Source organism: Scyliorhinus torazame, chromosome 5 (genome assembly GCF_047496885.1).
Source record: "Scyliorhinus torazame isolate Kashiwa2021f chromosome 5, sScyTor2.1, whole genome shotgun sequence".
NCBI classification, from domain to species: domain Eukaryota; kingdom Metazoa; phylum Chordata; class Chondrichthyes; order Carcharhiniformes; family Scyliorhinidae; genus Scyliorhinus; species Scyliorhinus torazame.
In genome coordinates this window covers 82,795,660-82,823,642 of record NC_092711.1, presented here as the reverse complement: position 1 = coordinate 82,823,642, position 27,983 = coordinate 82,795,660, and the positions used below count along the sequence as shown (strand labels likewise).

The 27,983-nt window shown below is 46.6% G+C and overlaps 1 protein-coding gene, 2 long non-coding RNA genes and 1 pseudogene across 3 annotated transcripts; 2 read left to right on the top strand and 2 right to left on the bottom strand.

Moving 5' to 3' along the window:
- The window catches only part of LOC140421355 (uncharacterized), a 21,925-nt pseudogene extending 12,310 nt beyond the window's left edge, over nt 1-9,615 (top strand).
- On the bottom strand, nt 2,456-12,543 carry LOC140418696 (uncharacterized). The gene is made up of 2 exons (XR_011945244.1): nt 10,748-12,543; nt 2,456-3,149 (listed from the first exon to the last, which is right to left on the bottom strand). It is a non-coding gene; the product is annotated as an uncharacterized lncRNA (long non-coding RNA).
- On the top strand, nt 12,541-15,459 carry LOC140418686 (uncharacterized). Its single transcript, XM_072502255.1, has 2 exons — nt 12,541-12,679; nt 13,904-15,459. The coding sequence occupies exon 2, from the start codon at nt 14,338-14,340 to the stop codon at nt 15,094-15,096; it is 759 nt and encodes a 252-aa protein (XP_072358356.1). The 5' UTR covers nt 12,541-12,679; nt 13,904-14,337; the 3' UTR covers nt 15,097-15,459.
- A 6,510-nt stretch (nt 15,460-21,969) lies between these two features.
- LOC140418673 (uncharacterized) lies at nt 21,970-27,749 on the bottom strand. The gene is made up of 3 exons (XR_011945221.1): nt 27,670-27,749; nt 26,670-26,775; nt 21,970-22,079 (listed from the first exon to the last, which is right to left on the bottom strand). It is a non-coding gene; the product is annotated as an uncharacterized lncRNA (long non-coding RNA).
- Nucleotides 27,750-27,983: the final 234 nt, after the last annotated feature.

The window sequence follows — 27,983 nt, the reverse complement described above, 5'->3', positions numbered from 1 at the left end:
CGTCCTGACCTGTCTGACATCCGGTTAGTCACAATTTGGTTACAATCTAATTAGTCCCCACTATAAATTCCATCGCTCTCTCTGAAAACTGAGGCTAAACAAGAACATTCACAACCACAGCAACATATTTCACCTCAAACTGTGTTTCCAACCACATATCCACATCATCACAAAGATCACCTATTTCCACCTCAGTCACATCACCCAATTCTACCCTATTCCCAGCTGATTGGGTGCCGAAGCCATCACCCATTCCTCGTGATGCAGAGCGAGGCCAGCAGTGTAGGTTCAATTCCCGTACCGGCTGAGGTTATTCATGTGGGCCCTGCCTTCTCAACCCTGCCCCTCGCCTGAGGTGTGGTGATACTCAGGTTAATCACCTCCAGTCAAATCTCCCCTTCAGAGGGGAAGGCAGCCTATGGTCATCAGGGACTATGGCGACTTTAGCTTACCTGTTACCTCCAGAGTTAACTATCCTAACCCACTCCCGCCAGTCTCCCACATTCAACATCCCTGTAATCCAGAGGTCATCTCAGTCAGATGGAGGATAATGTAGGAAAAGGTGAACGTATCCATTTTGGCAGAATGGGGCAGTACGGGGCACAGTGGTTAGCACTGCTGTCTAAATAGGTCCATGATCCCGAATTCAATTCCGGCCTTGGGTGACTGTCTGTGCGGAGTCTGCACTTTCTCCCCGTGTCTCCGTGGGTTTCCTCCGGGTGCTCCAGTTTCCTCCCACAGTCCAAAGATGTGAACGTTGGGTGGATTGGCCATGATAAAATTGCCCCTTTGTGTCCAAAAGGTGGTGTTACGGGGAAAGGGTGGAGGCGTGGGATTATGTAGGATGCCCTTTCCAGGGGCCGGTGCAGACTTGGATGGGCTGCATGGCCTCATTCTGCACTGTAAATTCTATGATTCTATGAAAAGCAGTGTTCTGTTTGCACAGTGTACTGTACCAAAGATGTGCAGGTTAGATGGATTGGCCATGCTAAATATTGCCGCTTAATGTCAGAAGATGTGCAGCTTAGGTGCGGTTACGAAGTTATGGGGATAGGGCAGGGGAGTGGGCCTAGGTAGTCTGCTCTTTCAGAGGGTCGGTGCAGACTCAATGGGCTGAATAGCCTCCTTCTGCACTGTGAGGATTCTATTTAAATGGAGAGACGTTGTAGAACTCTGTGGGACAGAGTGATCTGGGAGCCCTGTCACATGAGTCGCGTAAATGAGTTAGCATGATTAGCAAGTGTTCTTTATTACAAGGGGAACAGAATGTAAAAGCCGGGATGTTTTGCTGCAGTTGTACAGGGTGTTGGTGAGGCCACAGCTGGAATAACGGGCACAGTTTTGTTCTCCTTACTGATGAAAGGATTATAATGACATTAGAATCAGTTGAGAGAAGGTTCACACCCACTGATTTCTGGGATGAGGGGGTTTATTTTATGCAGAAACATTGGCCAGTTTGGGCTTGTCTCCAGTGAGGTTCAGAGAATGAGGTGATCTTATTGAAACATCCAAGATCCTGAGGGGATCGGACAGGGTGGATGCTGAAAGGATGGTTTCCCTTGTGGCAGAGACGAGACCTTTGGGAGTCAGGTTCAAAATACAGGTCTACCATTTAACACAGAGAGGAGGAGCAATGTTTTCTCAGAGGGACATTAGTCTGTGGAATTCTCTTCCTGAGAGAGCGGTGGAATCAGGGTTATTGAATACTTTTAAAGGCAGAGTTAAATTGATTCTTGATGGACGAGGGAGTCAAAGTTATAGGGGATACAGAGGAAAGTAGATTTGAGGCTATCAGATCAGCTAAGATCTTCTCAAATTATGGAGCAGACTCGAGGAGCTGAATGACCCATTCCTGTTTGCATACACGTATATTCATCTGCCGTTTAGTCGATGGAGCAGTAGGTGGGCCTAATGTAAATGATGGGACCTGAGATGATGTGAGGGGAGAGAAACGAGAGAAAGAAGTGAGTTCAGGACTCTGGAACGGAGGAACTTTGGAGATAGTTTAGCCCGATTGGCTGGCAGAAGGGAGGGAAGCAGCAGAGGCAGCTGATCAGATTGTCTCAATCTAAGTGACAAAGAAGCTCCATGGGTTCCTCACACTTGTTGTTGGAGGTGAGGATGGGGGATACAGGGAAGAGCAAGAGACCTTCAAAGGAACAAACTTGCATTTGAGATATTAAAATGATTCATCAAATAGAAATCCAGAGCAGACAATTCTAGTTTCTCTGGAACATTTTTTCCTCTCTTGTTCCCCCAAAGCTGTAAATTCCCGTCCCCCACACACTTCCTCCTCCCTGGGCTGAAACCCAAATCCATCTCACCATTTCTTTCCTCCACTCCCAGTTTTCTCTCCCCCCCCCAACCCACACTCCTCTTTCCTCTGCCTGGGTTCAGTTCTCCAGCTCACATCTGCGAACTGACAATAAAATCAATGATTTATAACTGAGACCAGTTTTATATTCCAGATTTAGTAATTGAATTTACAGGTAGTGTGGTGGAATTTGAACCCATGTCCACACAGGATTACTCTGGGACCCAGGATCACTATTCCAGTGACATTACCACAGCACAACCATCACGAACCAAATAACATTGAACATCAGCAGAAACAAACTCAAACTATCAAAATGAACAAGGTTGAGTGTGATTAACGGCAGCATTAGAAACAGAATCCAAACTCTCCAATCACCTGTGCACTCGCACATGTGTTAGCAGATTGGCTAACTGTATGAAACCCTTCCCACACTCAGAGCAACTGAATGGCCTCTCCCCAGTGTGAACCCTCTGGTGTGTCAGCAGGGCAGTTGACTGAGTAAATCTCTTCCCACACACTGAGCAGGTGAATGGCCTCTCTCCAGTGTGACTGTGGCGATGAGTTTCCAGCTCCGATGGGTAATTGAATTGCTTCTCACAGTCCCCACATTTCCACGGTTTCCCCATGGTGTGGCTGCGCTTGTGTCTCGACAGGCCGGATGAATGGCTGAAGCCTCGGCCACACAATGAACATGTGTAGGGTTTCTCACTCTGGTGAACGGTGCGTTTTCGCTCCATGTTCAAATTCCGATGATAGGTTTCAATAAATGGAGCAGCTGTCAGATCTTGAAATGTTGTTTCTGATGTCTGACTGCAAATCCTCTCCTAATATCCTGTGGAATTGATTTTATAAATAAAACAAGAATGATAGAACTGTAAAGAGGCCTGTAAATCCCCGTCCCACACACTCTCCCTCCTCCTTGGGCTGAAATCCAAACCCATCTCACCATCTGCACCATTTCTTTCCTCCACTCCCAGTTTTCTCCCTCCCTCTCCTCTGCCTGGGTTCAGTTCTCCAGCTCCTGTCTGCAGACTGACAATAAAACCAATGGGTCTTGGGTTTAAAGTTTGGGTCTTCCAGCGGGTGTTTGTGAATCCTCCCCGCCCACCTGCCAGGGTTTCCTTTCTTGCCAGAGATCAGAGTCCTCATTGAATTGAGTGCAAATTGTAAGCTCTTATTTATTGTCCCCCTCCCCCATCCTCTGATGTGAACCATCCTCCAGTGTCTGAAGCAGGATGGTGCCCGTTAACCTGGGCCTGTTCCCGGGAGGGAGAAGCCCCGCAGCTGCAAACCAGGGAGCTGACAATGATGGTGAAGGGTTTGCGGATCCACTAAGTGTTTCAAAATCATCCCACCCACCGTCTGACGCTGACTCCGCTTCTCTGGGACAAACAAGTGCCGAGCCATCAATCACACTGCGCATGATCCAAACTCTCTCTCTCTCTCACAATACGCATGCGCACTGGTATCCGGCTTCCTCTGCCGCACTGCGCATGCTCAGATCACAATATTCGGGGAGTGATTGACGGTTGATCTGGACCAATAGGAAAAGGCACATTCCTGGAGGACAAGAGGGAGTGGCTGGTCCTCCGACCAATCGGAATGTATAATGGGCGGAGCCAATGTGACTGGAGCATGCGCAGTGTGAGTAATGGCGATGGAGAGCAAGTTCATGTCCGGATTCACAATTGGTAAAGTGTATTTTTGCTTGAATTGAAGGAGCGAAGGACCGACAGGTGGCTGGAGAGGCTTCTTAAACATGTTGTGTAAACTTTAAACCCCAAATAAGAACCTACCGGTTTCCATTTATACAGAGTGGGGGCCACAGCTGCTCGTGATCGGCCCCCATTATTGGCCACCATCTTTATTCGGGGCAATGCAACCGAACGCTGGCAGTGTCGCCAGCTTTGTTGGGGGCAATGTTTTGAATGATTGGGACGTGCCTGGTCCCCATTGTTCAGAATGGAGTCAACTTGTCCATCAAACTACATTACCCTTTGAGTCCCAATGTCTTATTGAGGAGACAGAGCGGTGGCAGAGTAGGGATGACGGAAATGAATCCTGTTCTCTTGAACCCACTTCTTCAGATTCGTCAAATCCCCTCGAAAACTCCTCCTTATCTTAATTCTATGCCCCTGGTTATTGACCTCACTACTGACGAGAAAAAGCTGTTCGTATCTTTCAGGATATAAATTGAACATGGGGAAAAGTGAGTTGTTTGTGGTGCATTCAGGGGAGCAGAGCAGAGAAATAGAGGACTTACCGTTGAGGAAGGTAACAAGGGACTTTCGGTACTTGGGGATCCAGATAGCCAAGAATTGGGGTACATTGCATAGGCTAAATTTAACGCGGTTGGTGGAACAGATGTCCCTGTCATTGGCAGGGAGGGTGCAGCCGGTTAAAATGGTGGTCCTCCCGAGATTCCTTTTTGTGTTTCAGTGCCTCCCGGCGGTGATCACGAAGGCTTTTTTCAAAAGAATTGAGAAGAGTATCATGAGTTTTGTGTGGGCCGGGAAGACCCCGAGAGTGAGGAGGGGATTTTTGCAGCGTAGTAGGGATAGGGGGAGGCTGGCACTACCGAGCCTAAGTGAGTACTACTGGGCCGCCAATATCTCAATGGTGTGTAAGTGGATGGGAGAAGAGGAGGGAGCGGCGTGGAAGAGGCTGGAGAGGGCGTCCTGTAGGGGGACTAGCCTACAAGCTATGGTGACGGCGCCGTTGCCGTTCTCACCGAAGAAATACACCACAAGCCCGGTGGTGGTGGCTACACTGAAAATTTGGGGGCAGTGGAGACGGCATAGGGGAAAGACCGGAGCCTCGGTGCAGTCCCCGATAAGAAATAACCATAGGTTTGTTCCGGGGAGAATGGATGGGGGATTTGGAACATGGCAAAGAGCAGGGGTAACACAATTGAGAGATCTGTTCGTAGATGGGACGTTTGCAAGTCTGGGAGCGCTGACCGAAAAATATGGGTTGCCCCAAGGGAATGCATTCCGGTATATGCAACTGAGGGCTTTTGCGAGGCAACAGGTGAGGGAATTCCCGCAGCTCCCGACGCAGGAGGTGCAGGACAGAGTGATCTCAAAGACATGGGTGGGGGACGGTAAGGTATCAGACATATATAGGGAAATGAGGGACGAGGGGGAGATTATGGTAGATGAGCTGAAAGGGAAATGGGAAGAGGAGCTGGGGGAGGAGATTGAGGAGGGGCTGTGGGCTGATGCCCTAAGTAGGGTAAACTCATCGTCCTCGTGTGCCAGGCTAAGCCTGATACAATTTAAGGTGTTACACAGGGCGCATATGACTGGAGCACGGCTCAGTACATTTTTTGGAGTAGAGGATAGGTGTGCGAGATGCTCGAGAAGCCCAGCGAATCACACCCACATGTTCTGGTCATGTCCGGCACGACAGGGGTTTTGGGTGAGGGTGACAAAGGTGCTTTCGAAGGTGGTGGGGGTCCAGGTCGAACCAAGCTGGGGGTTGGCTATATTCGGGGTTGCAGAAGAGCCGGGAGTGCAGGAGGCGAAAGAGGCTGATGTTTTGGCCTTTGCGTCCCTAGTAGCCCGGCGCAGAATACTGTTGATGTGGAAGGAAGCCAAGCCCCCGGGTGTGGAGACCTGGATAAATAACATGGCAGGGTTTATAAAGTTGGAACGGATTAAGTTCGTCCTAAGGGGATCGGCTCAAGGGTTCACCAGGCGGTGGCAACCGTTTGTCGAATACCTCACAGAAAGATAGAGGGAATGGAAAAGAAGAAGACAGCAGCAGCAACCCGGGGGGGGGGGGGGGGGGGGGCAGGAACCAGAAGGACTCTCAGGGATGTTAGTGTATATGTATAATATGTATAGGTAGTTGTTATAGGTAATTGTATATTGGATTGTTGGATTGTATTTCTGGAGAGTATTTATTTTGTACAAGGCAGTTGCCATGTAGTTTTGTTTTTGATTTTGTTTATATATTATTTATTTCTTTGTTTAAAACTGGCCATTGTTATTTATCTTGTTATATTGTTGTGTAAAGGATACACAATGTACTGTCATGTTTGGCCAAAAAATCTTGAATAAAATATATTTTTTTTTTAAAAAAAGCTCTTCCTATCTACCCTGTTTATGTCCTGCCCCATGTGGATCTGTTCAGTCACATGAAGACCCATGGCTGAAACACACAACCCTGAGTAGATGTCCTTCTGGAGTCCAGGGGCTGCTGACAATGACGAGGGACAATGTGGAGTAGGCAGCATGAGCAGGCATCCTGGGCCAGGGTGGCGAGGAGGGAATGTTGTGAATTTCTATCCTGGACTGATTATGATGGATTTTGGAAACTCCTTTTCCAAGCGGTTAGAAAGGCGATTTACACACCGCAAACTTAAACTAAGAGAAATGTTTATCCCTTTGCAATTTCTATCCTGGACTAACACTGCTGACTTTTGTAAACGGCATTCAGAGGAGGATTTGCAGACAGGACACTGAACCAAATATCACATCAAAATCTTACATTGTGACTTGATTCATCAGGACATGGATATTATTGGTCTTTGAGTGTAAGCATTGAGTTCCAGGTCATTACCACTGTGTAAAATTTCTTCCTGACATTCCCCTGTATAATCTTGCTCAAAATCTTCAATGTGTCCCATAATGCTTTTCGACAGCTAATGGGGACAGCTATTTTTTAAAATTATAATCGGCCTTAGCTAAACGTATTAGAAACTTGTACACCTTTATCAAATCTATCCTAAGTCCCATTTACTCCAAGGAAAACAACCCCAGTTTCTCCAATGTAACTTTGCAAATATAATCCATCATCCCTTTGAGAGGGGCGAGGATTAATGATGATAGTGATGTAGTGAGGGGGAGAGGATTAATAAGGAAAGAGGTAGTGAGGGGGAGAGGATTAATGAGGAAAGTGAGGTAGTGAGAGGGAGAGGATTAATGAGGAACGAGGTAGTGAGGGGGAGAGGATTAATGAGGAAAGTGAGGTAGTGAGAGGGAGAGGACTAATGAGGAACGAGGTAGTGAGTGGGAGAGGATTAATGAGGAAAGTGAGGGGGGAGGATTAATGAGGAAAGCGAGGTAGGAGGGGAGGATTAATGAGGAAAGTGAGGTAGTGAGGGGGAGGATTAATGAGGAAAGTGAGGGGGAGAGGATTAATGAGGAAAGTGAGGGGAGAGGATTAATGAGGAAAGAGAGGTAGTGAGGGGGAGGATTAATGAGGAAAGTGAGGTAGTGAGGGGGAGAGGATTAATGAGGAAAGTGAGGGGAGAAGATTAATGAGGAAAGAGGTAGTGAGGAGGGGAGGATTAATGAGGAAAGTGAGGTAGTGAGGGGGAGGATTAATGAGGAAAGTGAGGGGGAGAGGATTAATGAGGAAAGAGAGGTAGTGAGGGGGAGGATTAATGAGGAACGTGAGGTAGTGAGGGGGAGAGGATAAATGAGGAAAGTGAGGTAGTGAGGGGGAGAGGATTAATGAGGAAAGAGGTAGTGAGAGGGAGAGGATTAATGACGATAGTGAGGTAGTGAGAGGGAGAGGATTAATGAGGATAGTGAGGGGAGACGATTAATGAGTAAATTCCAGAGCGTGGGGCCCAGGTAACTGATAGACTGGTCACCAAAATTGTGGAGTGATTAAAATCGGAAATGTTCAAGAGGCTGGAATTAAATAATCCCGGATATATGAAGTCCATCCCCAGCCCCTCTTTTTCTATTTCCATTTATTTTTCTCTCTCCCTCTTTGAACCTCATCTCTCATTGCCTCTCTCTCTCTCTCGGCTCTCATTGCCTGTCCTGCCTATCCCACTCTCTCATTGATCCCCCCCCCCTCTCTTTCTGTTTCAATCTCTCTCTCACACATTGTCTCTCTTACTCTCATTGCCTCTCTCTGTTTCCCCCCCTCACCGCTCCCTCAGTTGGAAGGGTCCATCTCTGATCAATGTCACTGAACCAGTCGGGTTTTTACGACAATCTGACAGTTTTCAGTCACTTTTTCCCAATGATGGTCCCACAAATGACCAGCTTCATTATGCTCAATTTCACAACCTGTCTTTGTGTGTTTCACTCCCTCTTTTCTCTTTTGAATCAATTTCACAGGTGAGAAGGGGAGGATTGCGGTCAAGAAACTCAAACCCAATATCACATTTGGGTCTGATGCCATCGCCCACTTTATCCTAAACTGAATATCATCGGAATTTGAACATGGAAGAAAAAAGCCCCGTTCACAGCGGAGAGAAACCGTACACGTGCTGTGTGTGTGGTCGAGGCTTTAACCAATCATCTGACCTGTTGAAACATAAATGCAATCACAGCGGGGAGAAACCGTGGAAATGTGGAGATTGTGGGAAGAGATTTAATCACCCGTCTGAGCTGGAAACTCATCGACGCAGTCACACCGGAGAGAGGCCGTTCACCTGTCCTGAGTGTGAGAAGGGATTCACTCAGTCATCCCACCTGCTGAGACACCAGCGAGTTCACACTGATGAGAGACCTTTTCAATGCCCAGACTGCAGGAAGTGCTGTAAAAGCTTTAGCGATCTGATGTCCCATCAACGTATTCACACTGACGAGAGACCTTTTAAATGTCCAGACTGTGGGAAATGATATAAAAGTTCTGGGGAACTGATACGTCATCAACGTGTTCACACTGAGGAGAAACCGTTTAAATGCTTGGACTGCGGGAAGAGTTATAAAAGTTCTGGAGAACTGATGTCTCATCAACGTGTTCACACTGACGAGAGACCTTTCAAATGTCCAGACTGCGGGAGGTGCTATAAAAGTTCTGGAGAACTGATGCACCATAAACGTGTTCACACTGACGAGAGGCCGTTCAGGTGCTCTCACTGTGGGACTGGGTTCAGGAAATCATCTGGCCTCACTGAACACCAGCGAATTCACACTGGAGAGAGGCCGTTCACTTGCACGGAATGTGGGAAGAGATTCACTCAGTCATCCACCCTGCGGAGACACCAGCTGGTTCATACTGAGGAGAGACCTTTTAAATGCCAAGACCGCGGGAAATGCTATAAAATTTCCGGGGAACTGATGCTCCATCAACATGTTCACACTGATGAGAGACCGTTCAGATGCTCTCACTGTGAGACTGGGTTCAAACAATCATCTCAACTCTCTAAACACCAGCGTGTTCACACTGGGGCGAGGCCATTCACCTGCACTGTGTGTGGGAAGGGATTCACTCAGTCATCCAGTCTGCTGACACACCAGCAGGTTCACAGTGAGGAAGCATTTAAATGCCCAGTCTGCAGGAAGGGATATAAACGCCCTGAGGACATCTCACCTCATGACATATAAGCAGGTTCACATTGGTGAGAGGCCGTTCACCTGCTCCGAGTGTGGGAAGGGATTCACTCAATCATCCAAACTGCTGAGACACCACTGAGTTCACAAGTGACTTCAGGAGTTGTATTTTGCTGTCAACCACATTAGTGATGGATATCACACTGTCTGCAGAATTTGCTTTAGAATAAGGACATGTATAAGCAGCAGAAATTAATATACCATGTGTTTTAATTCTAAGTGGAATAAAACAATTTAAGAGAAAGGTCTTTCAAAAGTCAGTAGGAGCTACAAAAACTTTCGATGTCCCCTGGGATCATTGAGTCACCTCAGACAAATGCAGGGCTTCAGAACAGCCCATAAATTCTTCAAATTACCTTCCTGCAATTCTCACCACAAGCCAGGGCACTTGAAGGTATATAGAGATAGCAAGTAGAATAAAAGAAGCAAACTTCCTTCTTAGCTATGGAACCTTAGACACTTGAGAATGCCATTTGAAACAGTGGCTATCTGGACATCTATATATTGAAGAATATTGACACATTAAAAATAGAGAAAAGTAGAGGTGTGTCTCGAACAACTCCCTGTCCGACCACATTACACAAGCCATACACCAAATAGGAAGAAATGTGTATGTAAACAGGCAGATTCACAGAATCGGTACTCACTCTCTCTCCTGCTAAGAGTGCAGTCAAAGTTCTGTTCCTCAGCCTGCTTCGTCAAACAAAGACCATCGTGGATTTTGTAAGTATGTTTCTATTGAACTTCTTCGAAATGTATTAGAAATTGATATGAGATACTTCAGGATTTTCTATGTTTAGATATATCCTTCTCTTAGAGACGTTAGTGTGTTAGCAGATGACAAAGGGCTGTTAACTGATTTCTATTTTTAAAGGACTGTTAATCAATTCATATTTTTAACTCTGCAATTCTGTATGTATAAATTGAAAGTATTTTATAATATACTATTAGAAATAAACTGTGCAGTCTTACTCTCAATAATTTTGTATCCTTTCTGCTGTTGACCCTGTTATGTCTTTATTCATAAACTTCAATTCTACTGAACACGTTTTGAAAGTTCCTGTATACACCATCTACAGCACAAACCTCATCCACAAAAAAGTTGTATTAATAAAAGATGATTTACCATTAATAAATTTTATATCAGTCCATACTTGCTGATTTGGGTGTTAATATTTTCCTGGATTTTGACTTCTGGTTGCACGTGGTGAACTCTTTGGTGTCTCAGCAGAGTGGACGAGGTAGTGAATCCCTTCACACACTTGGAATAGACAAATGGCCTCTCCCCAATGTGAACTCGCCGGTGGACCAGTAGGTTAGATGACAGTGAATCCCTTCCCACAATCAGAGCAGGTGAACGGCCTCTCCCCAGTGTGAATTCTCTGGTGTGGCAACAGGTCGGTTGACTGAGTGAATCCCTTTGCACAATTGGAGCAGGTAAACGGCCTGTCCCTGGTGTGAACTCGCTGGTGTACAGCGAGTTGAGATGATCGCTTGAATCCCATTACACAGCGAGAGCACCTGAATAGGCTCTCATCATTGTGAACACGTTGATGAGACATCAGTTCGCCAGAACTTTTATAGCAGTTCCAACAGTCTGGGCATTTAAACAAACTCTCATCAGTGTGAATCCGCTGCTGTGTTAGCAGATGGGCTGAAATAGTAAATCCCTCCCCACATGTAGAGCAGGTGAACATCCTCTCCCCAGAGTGACAACGCCAGTGCTTTTCAAGGTCAGAAGGGGTCCTGAATCCCTTCCCACAATTCCCACATCCCCTCAGTCTTCCCAGTCTGCTTCACTGTGATGCTGACAGCAGGACACTCTTCCCAGGCTGCTTCATTGTGATGCTGACAGCAGGGCACTCTTCCCAGTCTGCTTCACTGTGACGCTGACAGCAGGACACTTTTCCCAGTCTGCTTCACTGCGATGCTGACAGCAGGACACTCTTCCCAGTCTGCTTCACTGTGATGCTGACAGCAGGACACTCTTCCCAGTCTGCTTCACTGCGATGCTGACAGCAGGACACTCTTCCCAGTCTGCTTCACTGTGATGCTGACAGCAGGACACTCTTCCCAGTCTGCTTCACTGTGATGCTGACAGCAGGACACTCTTCCCAGTCTGCTTCACTGTGATGCTGACAGCAGGACACTCTTCCCAGGCTGCTTCATTGTGATGCTGACAGCAGGGCACTCTTCCCAGTCTGCTTCACTGTGATGCTCACTGTGATGCTGACAGCAGGACACTTCCCAGTCTGCTTCACTGTGATGCTGACAGCAGGTCACTCTTCCCAGTCTGCTTCACTGCGATGCTGACAGCAGGACACTCTTCCCAGTCTGCTTCACTGTGATGCTGGCAGCAGGACACTCTTCCCAGTCTGCTTCACTGTGATGCTGACAGCAGGACAATCTTCCATGACCGCCTCACTATGATGCAAACCTTTTCCTTCCACAAATTGCGATACACCCTGATGAATTGAGTGACTCAGTCAGGTCCTGCGTGTAATGATTGGTTTAAGTGTCCCGCTGCAAATCCATCCCATTTAATATTCTGTAAAAAGGACTTTACAATAAAAAGGACATCACTGTGTGTCCAGGGTAGGAATTGAGAGACATTTTTCTTGGTTTGACTTTGCTGTTTGTAAATCCTTCCCCTATAATCTCCGAGTTTCCAAACACTCGGTATAAACTCGGCGCCAGGATTTTGTAATTCGGGTTTGCAGTCCTGCACCGAGTGTTTGACAATCCCTCCCAGTCCACTCTCCTGCACTCGGCCCCTTTCTCCGCTGGACTTTCAACCTGACCGCCTTCTTCCTGACCCAGAAATCGCACAGCGCATGCTTCTCCTAGCCCCGCCCCTCATTCACTCCAATTGGTTGGAGGACCAGCGTTCCAGCATCACCAGTCCCGCCCCCTCTTCCTATTGGTCCGATGTCGATGTCAATCATTGTGCTGGAGCATGCGCAGCCAATACATTCAGACCAGGAGCCAGCAGCTTTTTAAAGGCGGAGTGCAGATCCAGAGCCGAAAATAAACAGTTGGACCGAGATAGAGCCGACGGGTATGTTAGAGAGACTTAATAAATTAATTAAATGGACACTGAACCCTGAATATACTCTCGGTCCCGGGATTGCTCGGTCCCGAGACTTTGCTCCTGATTTTAACGGCCGCCATCTTTCTAGGGCAATGTTCATCAAAGCGCACGCGCGGCCTCCATCTTTATTGGGGCAATATGTAGCAAAGCGCATGCGCCTCCGCCATCTCTGCAGGGCAATGACTGCATCAGGGCCCGTGGGAATCATTCATAAAATGCGCGTTCATGGGGACTTTCAGATCAGCAACAGGAGAACTGTAAACCCATAGTCACTCAGTGGTACTGAAGTTTTGCTAAATAAAAGAGACATGGGGCGTGATTCTCCACTCCCACGCCCATGTTGCGTTCATCCGGATTGATGCAAAAATACCAAATTTCAAAGCAAACAACAATTGATGCTGCAGGAGGAAAAGGTGTGGATTGGTCGGACACTCCGTTCTGACTGGTCAGGACCTTTCCATGGACAATGCAGCAGGGAGCTGTCATCTATGCCATTGTTTATTTTCAGAAGAGGTCCCTCTCCTGGACACATTCCAGTCTCCGAGTATGAATATATGGAGCTTCTCGGAAGTGGAAGAGCCTGACTGATAATCTTTAAAATTTGGTATTTCTGTGTCTGCCCCGATGTCCTGATGGGGCTGGTTTAGCACAGTGGGCTAAATAGCTGGTTTGTAATGCAGAACAATGCCAGCAGCGCGGGTTCAATTCACATACCAGCCTCCCCGAACAGGTGCCGGAATGTGGTGACTGAGGGCTTTTCACAGTAACTTCATTGAAGCCTACTTGTGACAATAAGTTATTATGTATATCATTAAAAAGGGTTTTGACAGACGTCCTTTTAGCAATACTCCAGTGTCTTAAAGGATGAGAAAATAGGAGACAGAGAGGTGTAAGGAGAGAATTTCAGAGCTTGAGGATGAGAGAACTGAAGGTATAGTCAGTAATAGTGGAACAATTAAAAAGAGAATTAGAGCAGCGCCGATATCTTGGAGGTTTGTGGCGGTTGCAGAGATGGGTGATGAAGCCATGGAGAAATGTGAACACAATGAGGAGAATTTTAATCTAAAGGCATTTAGAGTGAGAAAGGAATTTGCAGATTTGGGGTAATGAAAGGATGAAAAAGTGTTCCATAGAAACTGGAATTCTATGTTCCTATTCCTGGGTGATGAATTTTGCAAATTCTTTTTGCAGAGAATTAGAAAGAGAGGATTTGCAGATGGGAAACTCAAATCAAATATCGCAAAGATCCAGCAGAGTCACTCGATTCATCAGGACCTGAATATCTTCTGACTTTGAATTGGGAGGAATTATTCATCTTTTCTGTCTGTGGGAAAAGACCTCAAACATAATGTGACTGGAAAAGCATTTAGACACATGCACCTGAGTGAGAGTGTTCCAGTGAACTGACCGTGGAAACATCAGTGCGATTGGAAAAGCACTGAGACCCACACAACACACACCCGAGTGAGAGTGTTCCAGTGAACTGACTGTGGAAAGAGCTTTAACTCGTTACAGTCTGCAAAAACATCACACCATTCACAGTGGGAAGAGATCGTACACGTTTTGTGTGTGGACAAAGATTTAACTGGTCATTCAACCTGGAGAAACACAAGGACACCTGCACAATGGAGAAACCGTGGAAATGTGAGGACTGTGGGAAAGGATTCAGTTGCCCAGCCCTGCGGGAAATTCATCGACGCAGTCACACTGGGGAGAGACCATTCACCTGCTCAGAGTGTGGGAAAGGATTCACTCAGTCATCCCAACTGCTAACACACCAGCGGTTTCACACTGGGGAGAAACCGTTCACCTGCCCCGAGTGTGGGAAGGGATTCACTCAGTTATCTGACCTGCAGAGACACCAGCAAGTTCACACTGGAGAGACGCGGTTCAGCTGCTCTGAGTGTGGGAAGGAATTCATTCAGTCATCCAATCTGCTGAGACACCAGCAGGTTCACACTGGGGAGAGACCGTTCACCTGTCCTGTATGTGGGAAAGGATTCATTGGGTCCTCTGACCTGCTAAGTCACCAGCGAATTCACAGAGCGGAGAGGCTGTTCAGCTGTGCATCCTGTGGAAAGAGATTCCGGACTTCAGCGCACCTCAGTGTACACCAGCGAGTTCACACTGGGGAGAAGCCGTTCATCTGCTCTGAGTGTAGGAAGCAATTTGCTCAGTTATCTCACCTACAGAAACACCAGCGAATACACACTGGGGAGAGACCATTCACCTGCTCTGAGTGTGGCAACAAATTCACTTGTTCATCCCACCTGAGGAGACACCAGCGGGTTCACACAGGGGACAGGCCGTTTAGCTGCTCCACATGTGGGAAGATATTCACACAGTCTGGCAGCCTGCTGAGACACCAGCGAGTTCACAAGTGACTGCAGGGATTTGATTTTGTTGCTATTGAACTCCTAACCTGAACTTCCTAACCCACAGGTCACAATCAGTAAGGATAGGCAACAACACCTCCTCCATGATCATCCTCAACACCGTTGCCCCACAAGGCTGTGTCCTCAGCCCCCTACTATACTCCTTATACGCCTATGACTGTGTGGCAAAATTCCCCTCCAACTCGATTTTCAAATTTGCTGATGACCCCGTAGTGGGTTGGATTTCAAACAATGACGTACAGGAATGAGATAGAGAATCTGGTGAACTGGTGCAACAAGAATAATCTCTCCCTCAATGTCAACAAAATGAAGGAGATTATCATCAACTTCAGGAAGCGTAGTGGAGAACATGCCACTGTACGTCAATGGGAACGAAGTAGAAAGGGTCGAGTGCTTCAAGTTTTTAGGTGTTCAGATTCCCAACAACCTGTCCTGGTCCCCCCATGCCGACATTGTAGTTAAGAAAGCCCATCAATCACTACTTTCTCAGAAAACTAAGGAAATTTGGCATGTTAGCTGCGACTCTCACCAACTTTTACAGATGCACCATAGAAAGCATTCTTTCTGGTTGTATCACAGCTTGGTATGGAGCCTGCTCTGCTTAAGACCACAGGAAACTACAAAAGGTCGTGAATGTAGCCCAATCCATCACGCAAACCAGCCTCCCATCCATTGACTCTACCTATAATTCCCGCTGCCTCGGAAAGGCAGCCAGCATAATTAAGGACCCCACGCACCCCGTATATACTCTCTTCCATCTTCTTCCGTCAGGAAAAAGATACAAAAGTTTGGGGTCACGTACCAACCGACTCAAGAGCAGCTTCTTCCCTACTGCCATCAGACTTTTGAATGGACCTACCTAGTATTAAGTTGATCTTTTCTCTACACCCTAGCTATGACTGTGACGTGGGCAGCATGGTAGCATTGTGGATAGCACAATTGCTTCACAGCTCCAGGGTCCCAGGTTCGATCCCGGCTTGGGTCACTGTCTGTGCGGAGTCTGCACATCCTCCCCGTGTGGGCGTGGGTTTCCTCCGGGTGCTCCGGTTTCCTCCCAGTCCAAAGATGTGCATGTTGGATGGATTGGCCATGATAAATTTGCCCTTAGTGTCCAAAATTGCCCTTAGTGTTGAGTGGGGTTACTGGGTTATGGGGATAGGGTGGAGGTGTTGACCTTGGGTAGGGTGCTCTTTCCTAGAGCCGGTGCAGACTCGATGGGCCGAATGGCCTCCCTCTGCACTGTAAATTCTATGATTACATTCTGCAGCCGCTCCTTCCTTCCTATGTACGGTATGCATTGTTCGCACAGCATGAAAGAAACAATACTTTTCACTGTGTACTAATACATGTGACAATAATAATCAAATCAAATCAAAATTATTGCTGCTATTAATCACATCCGGAACTGAACCTTGTTCATTCTGACAGTTGGGATTTGTTGTTCCTGATGTTATTAATCTCTGTAACTGGGCTGGAGTTTAATATTCTGGATCTATAGCTGATTGTGTTCTTGGGGCTGCAGGGTCCCTTTAGGAAAGGCTGTCTGTGATCTTTCCCCATAATCCAGGAACTCTCATTAGAAATTAGTTTACAACAAGTTTCTGAACTTTTACTTCAAATTGCTAATTATTTAAAAGCTGTGATCTGAGATTACCAACCATCCTCCCAATGGAAACAATTTGTCCCCATGTAAATTTCTCAAGAATGGAAGCTCTCCTGAATGAACTGAAACCCCTTATCCCTGATGCTACCCTGGTAACCTTTTCCAGCTCCCTCTCCAAGGCCTTGAAATCTTTCCCAAAGTGGGGTGCACAGAACTGAACACAATACGTCAGCTGAGGATTAATCAGTGATTTGTAAAATTTCAGTAGAACTGCCTTGCTTTTGTACTGTCCACACCCCTGTCAGCCTCAACGGGGCCGAGGTGGAGATGGTTAGCAGTTTCAAATTCCTCGGGGTGCACATCTCCAAAAATCTGTCCTGGTCCACCCACGTCGACGCTACCACCAAGAAAGCACAACAGCGCCTATACTTCCTCAGGAAACTAAGGAAATTCGGCAAGTCCACATTAACCCTTACCAACTTTTACAGATGCACCATAGAAAGCATCCTATCAGGCTGCATCACAGCCTGGTATGGCAACTGCTCGGCCCAGGACCGCAAGAAACTTCAGAGAGTCATGAACACCGCCCAGTCCATCACACAAACCTGCCTCCCATCCATTGACTCCATCTACACCTCCCGCTGCCTGGGGAAAGCGGGCAGCATAATCAAAGATCCCTCCCACCCGGCTTACTCACTTCTTCCATCGGGCAGGAGATACAGAAGTCTGAGAACACGCACGGACTCAAAATCAGCTTCCCCACTGTCACCAGACTCCTAAATGACCCTCTTATGGACTGACCTCATTAACACTACACCCTGTATGCTTCATCCGATGCCAGTGCTTATGTAGTTACATTGTATATGTTGTGTTGCCCTATTATGTATTTTCTTTTATTCCCTTTTCTTCTCATGTACTTCATGATCTGTTGAGCTGCTCACAGAAAAATACTTTTCACTGTACCTCGGTACACATGACAATAAACAAATGCAATCCAATCCAATCCAAGTCTCCAGTACTAAACCGAAGATCCTATTAGATTTTTATAACAATTTTATCAGCCTGTCCTGATGGATTCTGAGGTTTGTGTGTATCCAGTCCCAGCTCAGGAGAGCTCAGATGATCCACACACTGTCCACAGGGAGGTTCTCCTGGTCCAGTGGGACCAAGATTCGTGTTTTAACTAACTCCAACAAAACTGGAGTAATCAGACTCTGGTCTGATTGCTATTTGTGGAATCTTACTTTGTACAAACTGGCTGTTGACAAACTTGTATTGATACAACAAAATTAATGTCATCAACATCCCAAAGCCTGTCAGAGGAGTTTCAGAAACAAAAAATATTGACACAAATTCACATAAGACAATGTTTGAACAGATGGCCAAAAGCTTGATTGGCGAGGCAGATTTTAACAACTATCTTTAATCAGGAAAGATAGAGGAGTGGAGAGGGTTGGGAGGGAATTTCAGAGTCCCATGTCTGCGTTGACCACTAATGGTGGATAAATTAAAATCAGGGCTTCAAGAGGTTAAAATGAGAGATTGCAGATTGATCAGCCGGTTGTGAAACTCGGCAAAGACACAGAGGGACAAGTCCATGGAGGGCTTTGAATAAAAGAATAGAGATTTTAAGGTCACAGCATGACTTGATCAGCAGTCAGTGTAGGTCAGTAAGCACAGGGTAATGGGTGAACAGGACCTGGTGTGAGAAAACACATGGATATCAGAGTTTTAGATAAACTCACGTTTCCATGTGGGGATGGGGTGAATGTGAGAGGCTGGTCAGGAATATATTGGAACCACCAAGTCTAGAGGGACCGGGGCATGGATGACGGTTTCAGCAGCAGATGGGGTGGGGATGGAGACAGGTGACATTGTGGAGACTGAAATATCTGGTATTAGTGACAATGTGGACCAAGAGTGCGGTTCAGCCTCAGACAGTTCCCAGGGAGAGGGATGGTCTCGGGAGTTAGGGTACGGAATTTCTAATGGTGACTGAAGACAATAGCTTTGATCTTCCCAGTTTTTAATTGGAGGAAATTTCTGCTCATCCAGTACTGGATGTGGGATAAGCAGTTTGATAATTGAGTAACAGTGGAGGAATGGAGCGGGATGGTGGTGAGGAAAGCTGGGTGTTGTCAGTGTACATGTGAAATCTAACATGGTGCTTTTGGATGATGTCACCTAGTGGCAGCGTGTAGATGGGAAATAGGAGCGGCCGAGGGTAGATCCTGGGGGACACTGAGTACAAGGACTTTGGAGAGGAAAGTGATATGAGATGGATGGTAGTTGGCGACGCCGGGGTGGTCAAGGTTTTTTTAGGATGGGCGATGACGGTGAATTTAAAGGCGAGAGCGAGAGGATCAAAAGAGATAGAGAACTGGAAACAGTATCAGCTAACATGGGGAAGTTGGGTGCTCAATACTTTAGTAGGAATAGGGTCAATACAGCAGAAGGCAAGCGCAGCACGGTGTTTAGCACTGCTGCCTCACGGCACCAAGGTCCCAGGTTCGATCCCAGCTCTGGGTCACTGTCCGTGTGGAGTTTGCGCATTCTCCCTGTGTTTGCATGGGTTCCCCCCCCAACCAAAAAGATGTGCAGGGTAGGTGGATTGGCCACGCTAAATTGACCCTTAATTGGGAAAAATGAATTGGGTACTATAAATTTTTTTTAAAAAGGAGAAAACAAAATACAGCAGAAGGCAGGTCTCAAGGACAGTATGAGTTTTGAGAGGGTGGCACATTAGCACAGTGGTTAGCACTGTTGCTTCACAGATCCAGGGTCCCAGATTCGATTCCCGGCTTGGGTCACTGTCTATGCGGAGTCTGCACGTTCTCCCCGTGTCTGCGTGGGTTTCCTCCGGGACTATTTTGTAAATGGGAAAAGGCTTCAGAAATCAGATACACAAAGAGCCTTGGGAGTCTTAGTGTGGGATTCTCTTAAGGTTAACCTGACGGTTCAGTTGGCAGCCAGGAAGGCAAATGCAATGTTAGCATTCATTTCAAGAGGGCCAGAATAGAGGAGCAGGGATGTATTACTGAGACAGTATAAATCTCTTGTCAGACTCCATTTGGAATATTGGGAGCATATTTGGGCACATCTCTAAGGAAGCATGTGCTGGCCTTGGATGGGGTCGAGAGGATGTTTACAAGAATGATCCCGGGAATGAAGAGCTTGTCATATGAGGAGCAGTTGAGGAATCTGGGTCTGTACTCGTTGGAGTTTAGAAGGATGAGGGGGGAATCTAATTGAAACTTACAGAATACTGAGAGGCCTGGATTGAGTGGACGTGGAGAGGATGTTTCCACTTGTAGGAAAAATTAGAAGCAGAAGACACAATCTCAGACTAAAGGGACGATCCTTTAAAACAGAGATGAGGAGGAATTTCTTCAGCCAGAGGGTGTTGAATCTGTGGAACTCTTTGCTGCAGAAGGCTGCGGAGGCCAAATCACAGAGTGTGTTGATGACAGAGACAGATAGGTTCTTGATTAATAAGGGAATCAGGGCTTATGGGGATAAGGCAGCAGAATGGAGATGAGAAACATACCAGACATAATTAACTGGGGGAGCAGATTAGATGGGCCGAATGACCGAATTCTGGGCCTATATCTTATGGTCTTCTGTAAAATGTGGGACTAGGACTTGGATGGGGAACTTTAGACGCAGTTTGGTTCGGTGGGTTCGTGGAGCGAAGGAAGCAGCAGAGGCAGCTGATCAAATTGTCTCAATCTTAGAACATAGAACATAGAACAATACAGCGCAGTACAGGCCCTTCGGCCCACGATGTTGCACCGAAACAAAAGCCATCTAACCTACACTATACCATTATCATTAGTGGCATAGTGGTTAGCACTGCTGCCTCACAGCTCCAGAGACCCAGGTTCGATTCCGATCTTGGGCGACTGTGTGTGGAGTTTTCACATTCTTCCCGTGTTGTTTCCTCCGGGTGCTCCGGTTTCCTCCCACAGTCCAAAGCTGTGAAGGTTAGATGTATTGGCCATGCTAACTTGTCCCCAAGGTGGGGTTACAGGGATAGGGTGGGGAATTGTGTCCGGGAACAGTGCTTTTTCAGAGGGTCGGTACAGACTTGATGGGCTGAGTAGTCTCCTTCTACACTGTAGGGGTTCTGTGATGATTCTCGTGACAACAAAACTCCATGAGCTCCTCACACTTGTTAGATGGGAGGATGGAGTTGACGGGGAAAGGGAGAGGACTTCAAAAGGAATTCACATGAGTTAGAGATTTAAAAAGTCAAAGCTGATTTATTTTTCTTTTATCAGTAATAGTAACAACTGTGACAGATCTGGGGTTTATTAACATGAACAGAAACAGACTCCAATGAACATGATTGAGTCCTGGATGTGATTCACAGCAAGATCCAATCACTGTCGTTACTCGTGAACTTGCTGGTGTCTCAGCAGGTTGGATATCCGAATGAATCCCTTCCCACACTTGGAGCAGGTGAACGGTCTCTCCCCAGTGTGAATTCGCTGATGTACAGTGAGTTCAGATGATCGTCTGAACCCATTCCTGCAGTGAGAGCACCTGAACGGTCTCTCGTCAGTGTGAACACGTTGATGGAATACCAGATCCCAGGTCCTTTTGTAGCATTTCCCGCAGTCTGGACATTTAAAAGGTCTCTCATCAGTGTGAACTCGCTGATGGGACATCAATTCCCCAGAACCTTTAAAGCCCTTCCCACAGTTCTGACATTTAAACGGTCTCTTGTCCGTGTGAACTTGCTGGTGTCTCAACAGGCTGGATGAATCAGTGAATCCTTTTCCACACTCGGAGCAGGTGAATGTCTTCTCCCAAGTGTGAACTCGCTGGTGTTTTGATAGGTTAGATAAATCATTGAATCCTTTCCCACATGTGGAGCAGGTGAATGGCCTCTCCCCAGAGTGAATTCGCTGATGTCTCAGCAGGCTAGATAAATGAGCGAATTCCCTCCCGCACTCGGAGCAGTTGAATGGTTTATCACCAGTGTGAATTCTCTGGTGTGCCAGCAAGTTGGATGACTGAGTGAATCCCTTCCCACATGTGGAGCAGGTGAATGGTCTCTCCCCGGTGTGACTGCGTCGATGAGTTTCCAGCTCAGATGGGGAACGAATTGCCTCCTCGCAGTCCCCACATTTCCACCGTTTCTTCCCACTGTGAACGTGTCTGTGTCTTGTCAGGCCTGACGATTGACTGAAGCCTTGTCCACGCACAGAACACGTGTACGGTTTCTCTCCAGTATGATCGGTACTTTTTCCTTCCATGTTCAAACTCGATGATATTCAGGGCAAGATAAATTGGACAACTGTCAGCTCCCGATGTGGTTTGAGTTTCCTGACTGCAAATCCTCCCCATCTAATGCCCTGTGAAACTGATTTAAAACAGTGAGAGAGACTCCACAAAAACACAAAGGCAGCTTGTGAAATTGAGCTGAATGAATCTGGTCATTTATGGGGCCGGCACTAGGAAAAAGTGACCATGAAAACTGCTAGATTGTCAGAAAAACCCAACTGATTCACTGATATCCTTCAGTGATGATGTGGAGATGCCGGCGTTGGACTGGGGTGAACACAGTAAGAAGTCTTCCAACGCCAGGTTAAAGTCCAACAGGTTTGTTTCAAATCACTAGCAAACGTGTTGGACTTTAACCTGGTGTTGTAAGACTTCTTACTGTAGTTCAGTGAAGGGACTCTGCCCCTCCCCCGCCTCCTCTGTCTGGGCCTACACAAGACTCTGGCCTCTATGGGGGGAGGAGAGTGAGGGAGGATTGGGAGCAGAAGCAAGAGAGGGATTTTATATTTGTACAAATCAGTCAGGACTTTACCAGAATCTCCCAAACCCTCAACCATCACCTCCTAGAAGGAGCAGTGTGTCAGGTGTGTGTGAACACGAACACCATCACCTCCACGCTCTCCAAGTCACACACCGTCCTGATTTGTCCAACATCCAGTACTGAATGAGCACAATTTTCCTCCATTTACATATCGGAGAGACTGAAGCCGCTGTCTTCAGTCCCAGGTGGTGAGTTACTCACCGTAGGATTTCTAGCCTCTGACCTGCTCTTGTAGCCGCAGTATTTATATGACTAGCTCAGTTCAGTTTCTCGACAATTTGGAAAATTGGATACAAAATGGGTTAAATGGCAGAATGCAGAGTGTGATGGTCGAAGGCTGTTTTTGTGACTGGAAGCCTGTGTCCAGTGGTGGACCAGAGGAATCGGTGCTGTTTGTGCTGTACATTAATGATCTGGGTGTGAATGTAGGAGGCATGATCAGTAAGTTTGCAGATGACATGAAAATTGTCGGTGTGGTAAACAGTGAGGAGGAAACCTCAGATTACAGGATGATATAGATAGGCGGGCTGGTTCGATGGGCAGAATAGAGGCAAATGGAATTTAACCCTGAAAGGGTGAGGCCATGCATTTTGGGAGGACTAACAAGGCAAGGGAATACAGAGACATGGTTGAGGGAGGAACAGGATTGGCAGCTGTCCAAGGTATAGAATCATCAGGTGATAAAGGCGGAGATGTAAAAGACGATGTGAGCTGCAATATTGATCAAGGAGCCAATTACTGCAGTGAGGAAGGATGATATCTTAGCAGACACCTCAACTGAGGCCATCCGGGTGGAACATAAGAACAAAAAGGGGACAATCATGTTTCCGGGAGTGCGTCATAGGTCCCCAAAACAAACAGTGAGGGAGAGGTGGAAGAGCAGATATGTAGGCAAATCCCAGAGAAGTTTAAAATAATAGGGTATTAATAGTCAGGGAAATGGTAGAGGTGTCAGTGGTTGTGACCATAACTGGTAAGGTTTCAGGTAGTTATGGAAAAGGAAAAGACTCACTGGAAATAAAGGTTCTGAATTGGGTGAAGGCTGATTTCAATGTGATACAACAGGATCTGACCAAAGCAAACTGGCAGCAGCTACTTACAGGGAAATCTTATACAGCAGTGGGAGTCATTCAGAAAGGAAATAGAGAGCGTACAGGGCCAACATGCTCTCATAAAGGTAAAGGCCGGGACCAAAATGTCCAGAGAACCCTGGGGGTCAAGGGATATACAGAATTGGATCAGGAAAAAAGGGAGGCAGGAGACCCAAGACGGTGGATGCCCGAGGAGTGTAGAAAGTGCAGAGGAGTACTTAAAAAAGAGAGCAAAGAGGTGACATGGAAAACGCTGGCGGACAAAATAAAGGAGAATGCCAAAGTGTTTTAGAAGTATATTAAGGGCAAGAGGGTAACCTGGGAAAGAGAAGGGCCCATTAAGGACCAAAGTGGTAATGTGAAATGAAATGAAATAGCTTATTGTCACAAGTAGGCTTCAAATGAAGTTACTGTGAAAAGCCCCTAGTTGCCACATTCCGGCGCCTGTTCGGGGAGGCTGGTACGGGAATTGAACCGTGCTGCTGGCCTGCCTTGGTCTGCTTTCAAAGCCAGCGATTTAGCCCAGTGCTAAACCAGCCCCTAACTCCTTTTACAGGGGATTACAAGGGGAGGATTTACACATGTGTGTCTGGAGCTGGAAGATGAGGGTGAGATTTTAAATTAGTAGTTTGCATCTGTGTTCACTGTGGAGAAGGACGATGTAGATATTGAAATTAGGGAGGGGCACTGTGATATAATTGAACAGATTAGCACAGAGAGGGAGGAAGTGTTAGTGTTTTAACGGGCATAAAAGTGAGTCATACAACAGTGGTAGGGAATATATCGGAAAGAATTCTGAGGGACAGAATTAATCTCCACTTGGAGAGGCAAGGATTAATCAAGGATAGTCATTGTGGCTTTGTCAGGGGCCGATCATGTCTAACAAATTTGATTGAATGTTTTGAGGAGGTGACTAGGTGTGTAGATGACGTAGTCTATATGGACGTCAGTATGGCTATTGACAAGGTCCTCTCTTGGAGACTGGTGAAGAAGCCCATGGAATCCAGAGCAATTCGGCAAATTGGATCCAAAATTGGTTGAGGGGCAGAGGGTTGAAGGTTGTTTTTGTGACTGGATCACTGTGTCCAATGGTGTACTATTGTGATCAGTGCTGGGTCCCTTGCTGTTTGTACTGTACATTAATGATCTGGATGTGAATGTGGGAGGTATGATCAGTAAGTTTGCAGATGGCACGAAAATTGGTTGTGTGGTAAATAGCAAGGAGGCAAACCTTAGAATACAGGACGATATAGTCGGGCTGGTTAGCTGGGTAGAACAGTAGCAAATGGAATTTCACTCTGAAAAGTATGATGTGATGCATTTTGCGAGGAGGAACAAGGTAAGGACGTACACACTGAACGGTAGGGCACGAGGAAGCACAGAGGACCAGAGGGACCTGAAGGCAGCAGGACAGGTGGAGAAGGGAGTTAAGAAGGCTTTATTAGCTGAGATTGAGAATATAAGAGCAGGGACATTATGATGGAGCTGTATAAAACACTGGTTGGGCCACAGCTAGAGAACTGTGTGCAGTTCTGGTCGCCACAGGATAGGCACTATAGAGGAGATTCATCAGGATGATGCCGGGGCTGGAGTGTTTCAGTTATGAGGAGCGGCTGGATAGACTGGGGTTGTTTTCCTGAGAGCAGCAAGGCTGAGGGGGAACTGATTGAGGTGTAAAAAAATTATGAAGGACATGGTACTTGCTAGAGTGGTAGTGGGAGGTGGGGGGGTTTAAACTAATATGGCATGGGGATGGGAACCTATGTAAGGATTCAGAGCAGAGAGAAATCAAGAGCAAGGGAAAAGACAGAACAAAAAATAAGAAAAGAGATGGGCAGATAAATCAAGGGCCAGAATCAGATAAGAGCACAGTAAAAAAATAGTAGGGAGGGGCAGCACGGTGGCGCAGTGGGTTAGCCCTGCAGCCTCACAGCGCCGAGATCCCAGGTTCAATCCCGGCTCTGGGTCACTGTCCGTATGGAGTTTGCACATTCTCCCCGTGTTTGCGTGGGTTTCACCCCCACAACCCAAAGATGTGCAGGCTAGGTGGAGTGACCATGCTAAATTGCCCCTTAATTGGAAAAAATGAATTGGGTACACTAAATTTATAAAAAAACAAATAGCAGGGACCGGTCAAGGAATGTTTAAGGTTTTGTACCTGAATGCTCGGAGCACTGGAAATAAAATGGATGAATTAGTTGCGCCGATAGATGTGAAGGACTATGTACAGTTAGGAATACAGAGACATGGCTCCAAGGTGACCAAGGATGGGAACTAAACATTGAGGGCTATTCAGTTTTTAGGAAGGACAGGCAGAAAGGAAAAGGTGGTGCAGTTGTATAATTGATTCAAGAAGATATTGATGTCATATTGAGGGAAGATATTAGCACCGATAATGTGGAATCTGTATTGATCGAGTTAAGAAACACCAAGGGGCAAAAAGTATTCATGGGGTGGTATACAGATCACCAAACTGCACTGATAATGTTGAAATAGCATTAAACAGGAAATCAGAGATGCATGTGATCAGGGACCATCTGTGATTATGGGTGACTTCATTCTGCATATTGATTGGGCTAATCAAACTGGTAGCAATGCGATGGAGGAGGATTTCCTGGAATGTTTAAGGGATGATTTTCTCGACCAATATGTCGAGAAACCAACGAGAGAGCATTGTCAAGGCCAAGATCGATGGATTTTTAATCAGTTGGGGAATGAAGGGTTACAGAGAGAAGGCAGGAAAGTGGACTCAGTGAGTGGTTCATCTATGATCTTATTAAATGGCAGAGCAGACTCGAAGGGCTGAATGTCGTATCCCTCTTCCTATTTCTTATGGTCTTATGGAGATTGAGGGGAGAATTGATAGAGGTGCACAAGATTGTTAGGTTTAGATAAGGGTGTTAACCAAATGTTGTTCCTTTCAGCTGATTGTAAAAGATTACAGGACACAGATTTAAGATTTTGAGCAATATCGACATGGGGGATGTGAGGAAGAAATTTTACTCAGTGAGGGGTAAAACCTGAACTCAATGCTTACACTCAAAGGGAAACAATATTCAACTCCTGGTGAATCAAACGATGCAGCCAGACTGAAATGTGAGATTTGGTTTGAATTTCCCGTCTGCAAATCATCTTCAAATATTCTGTAAAATAAATTTACAAAAGCCATCACTGTCAGTCCAAAAATGAAATTCAGAAGACAAATATTTCTCTTGGTTGGAGTTTTCTATGTGTAAATCCTCCCCTTGTAATCCCCTTTAAAAGGAGTTTCCAAAATCTATCACTGTCAGTCGAGGATAGAAATTCACTACATTTTCTCCTCCTGCTGACAATGCATGCTTCCTGTTGCACTTTGCCCCTTGTCATCATCATCCTTGACTCAAGGATGACATATCCTCATGGTCGTGTTTTTCTGCTATGGATCTCCATGTGACTGAACTGTGACCACAGATCTTTGGACACACTCCACCAATCGCTGGCCCGCTATACAGCCCCACCGTTCCACGCCAGCCACACAGTATAAATTTGACCCTATTTCCAGTTCTCTAGCTTTCACAAAGAGTCATCCAGACTCAACATTAGCTCCCTTCTCTCTGCACAGATGCTGTCAGATGTGCTGAGATTGTCCTGTATTTTCTGTTTTTGTTTCAGATTCCAGCATCCTCAGTAAAATGCTTTTAACTCCATGAGGTAGGCAGATCTGGACAGCAGGATTTGCTTCCTCTTGCTTCTGTATTTTCCTCATCAATAAGACATTGAGACTAAAGGCGAATACTGTGTCTCCATTCTGAACAATGGGTAGCAAGCTCCTCCCAGTCGTTGAAACATTGCCCCCTACAAAGATGGCGACCACACATGCGCATTGCCCCAATTAAGATGGCGGCCGTCAACACGCCCAATCAGTGGGAGCCCCATACAAATGGGGGAAGAGGGGGTTGATCGGTTCTTTTTTAGGATTTGCGGTTTGTACAACATATTTAGAAAGCCGCTTCGCCCACCCACTGGGTCCTTTGCTCCCTCTGAACCGTCATACGCACCGATTGAGGATCGGAGAAACAAACATCTGACCAGCGCCATTACGCACACTGCGCATTCCCATCTCCCAGCATAGACCCGCCCCTTCATCGCTTTGATTGGTTGGAGGTCCAGGGGCTCCCTTTCGGTCTTCCAGCCCTTCCCCACCTCCTATTGGTCCAGATCTGCAGTCAATCACTTCCTGGCAACCTGAAGCATGCGCAGTGTCGCTGCTGGAGCTGGACAACAGTGCGAAGGCGCATTGGCAAAGAATTTAGAGCATGCGCAGTGTGAATGTTGCCTCGGCCCTTGTTTGTCCCGGAGAAGCGGAGTCAGC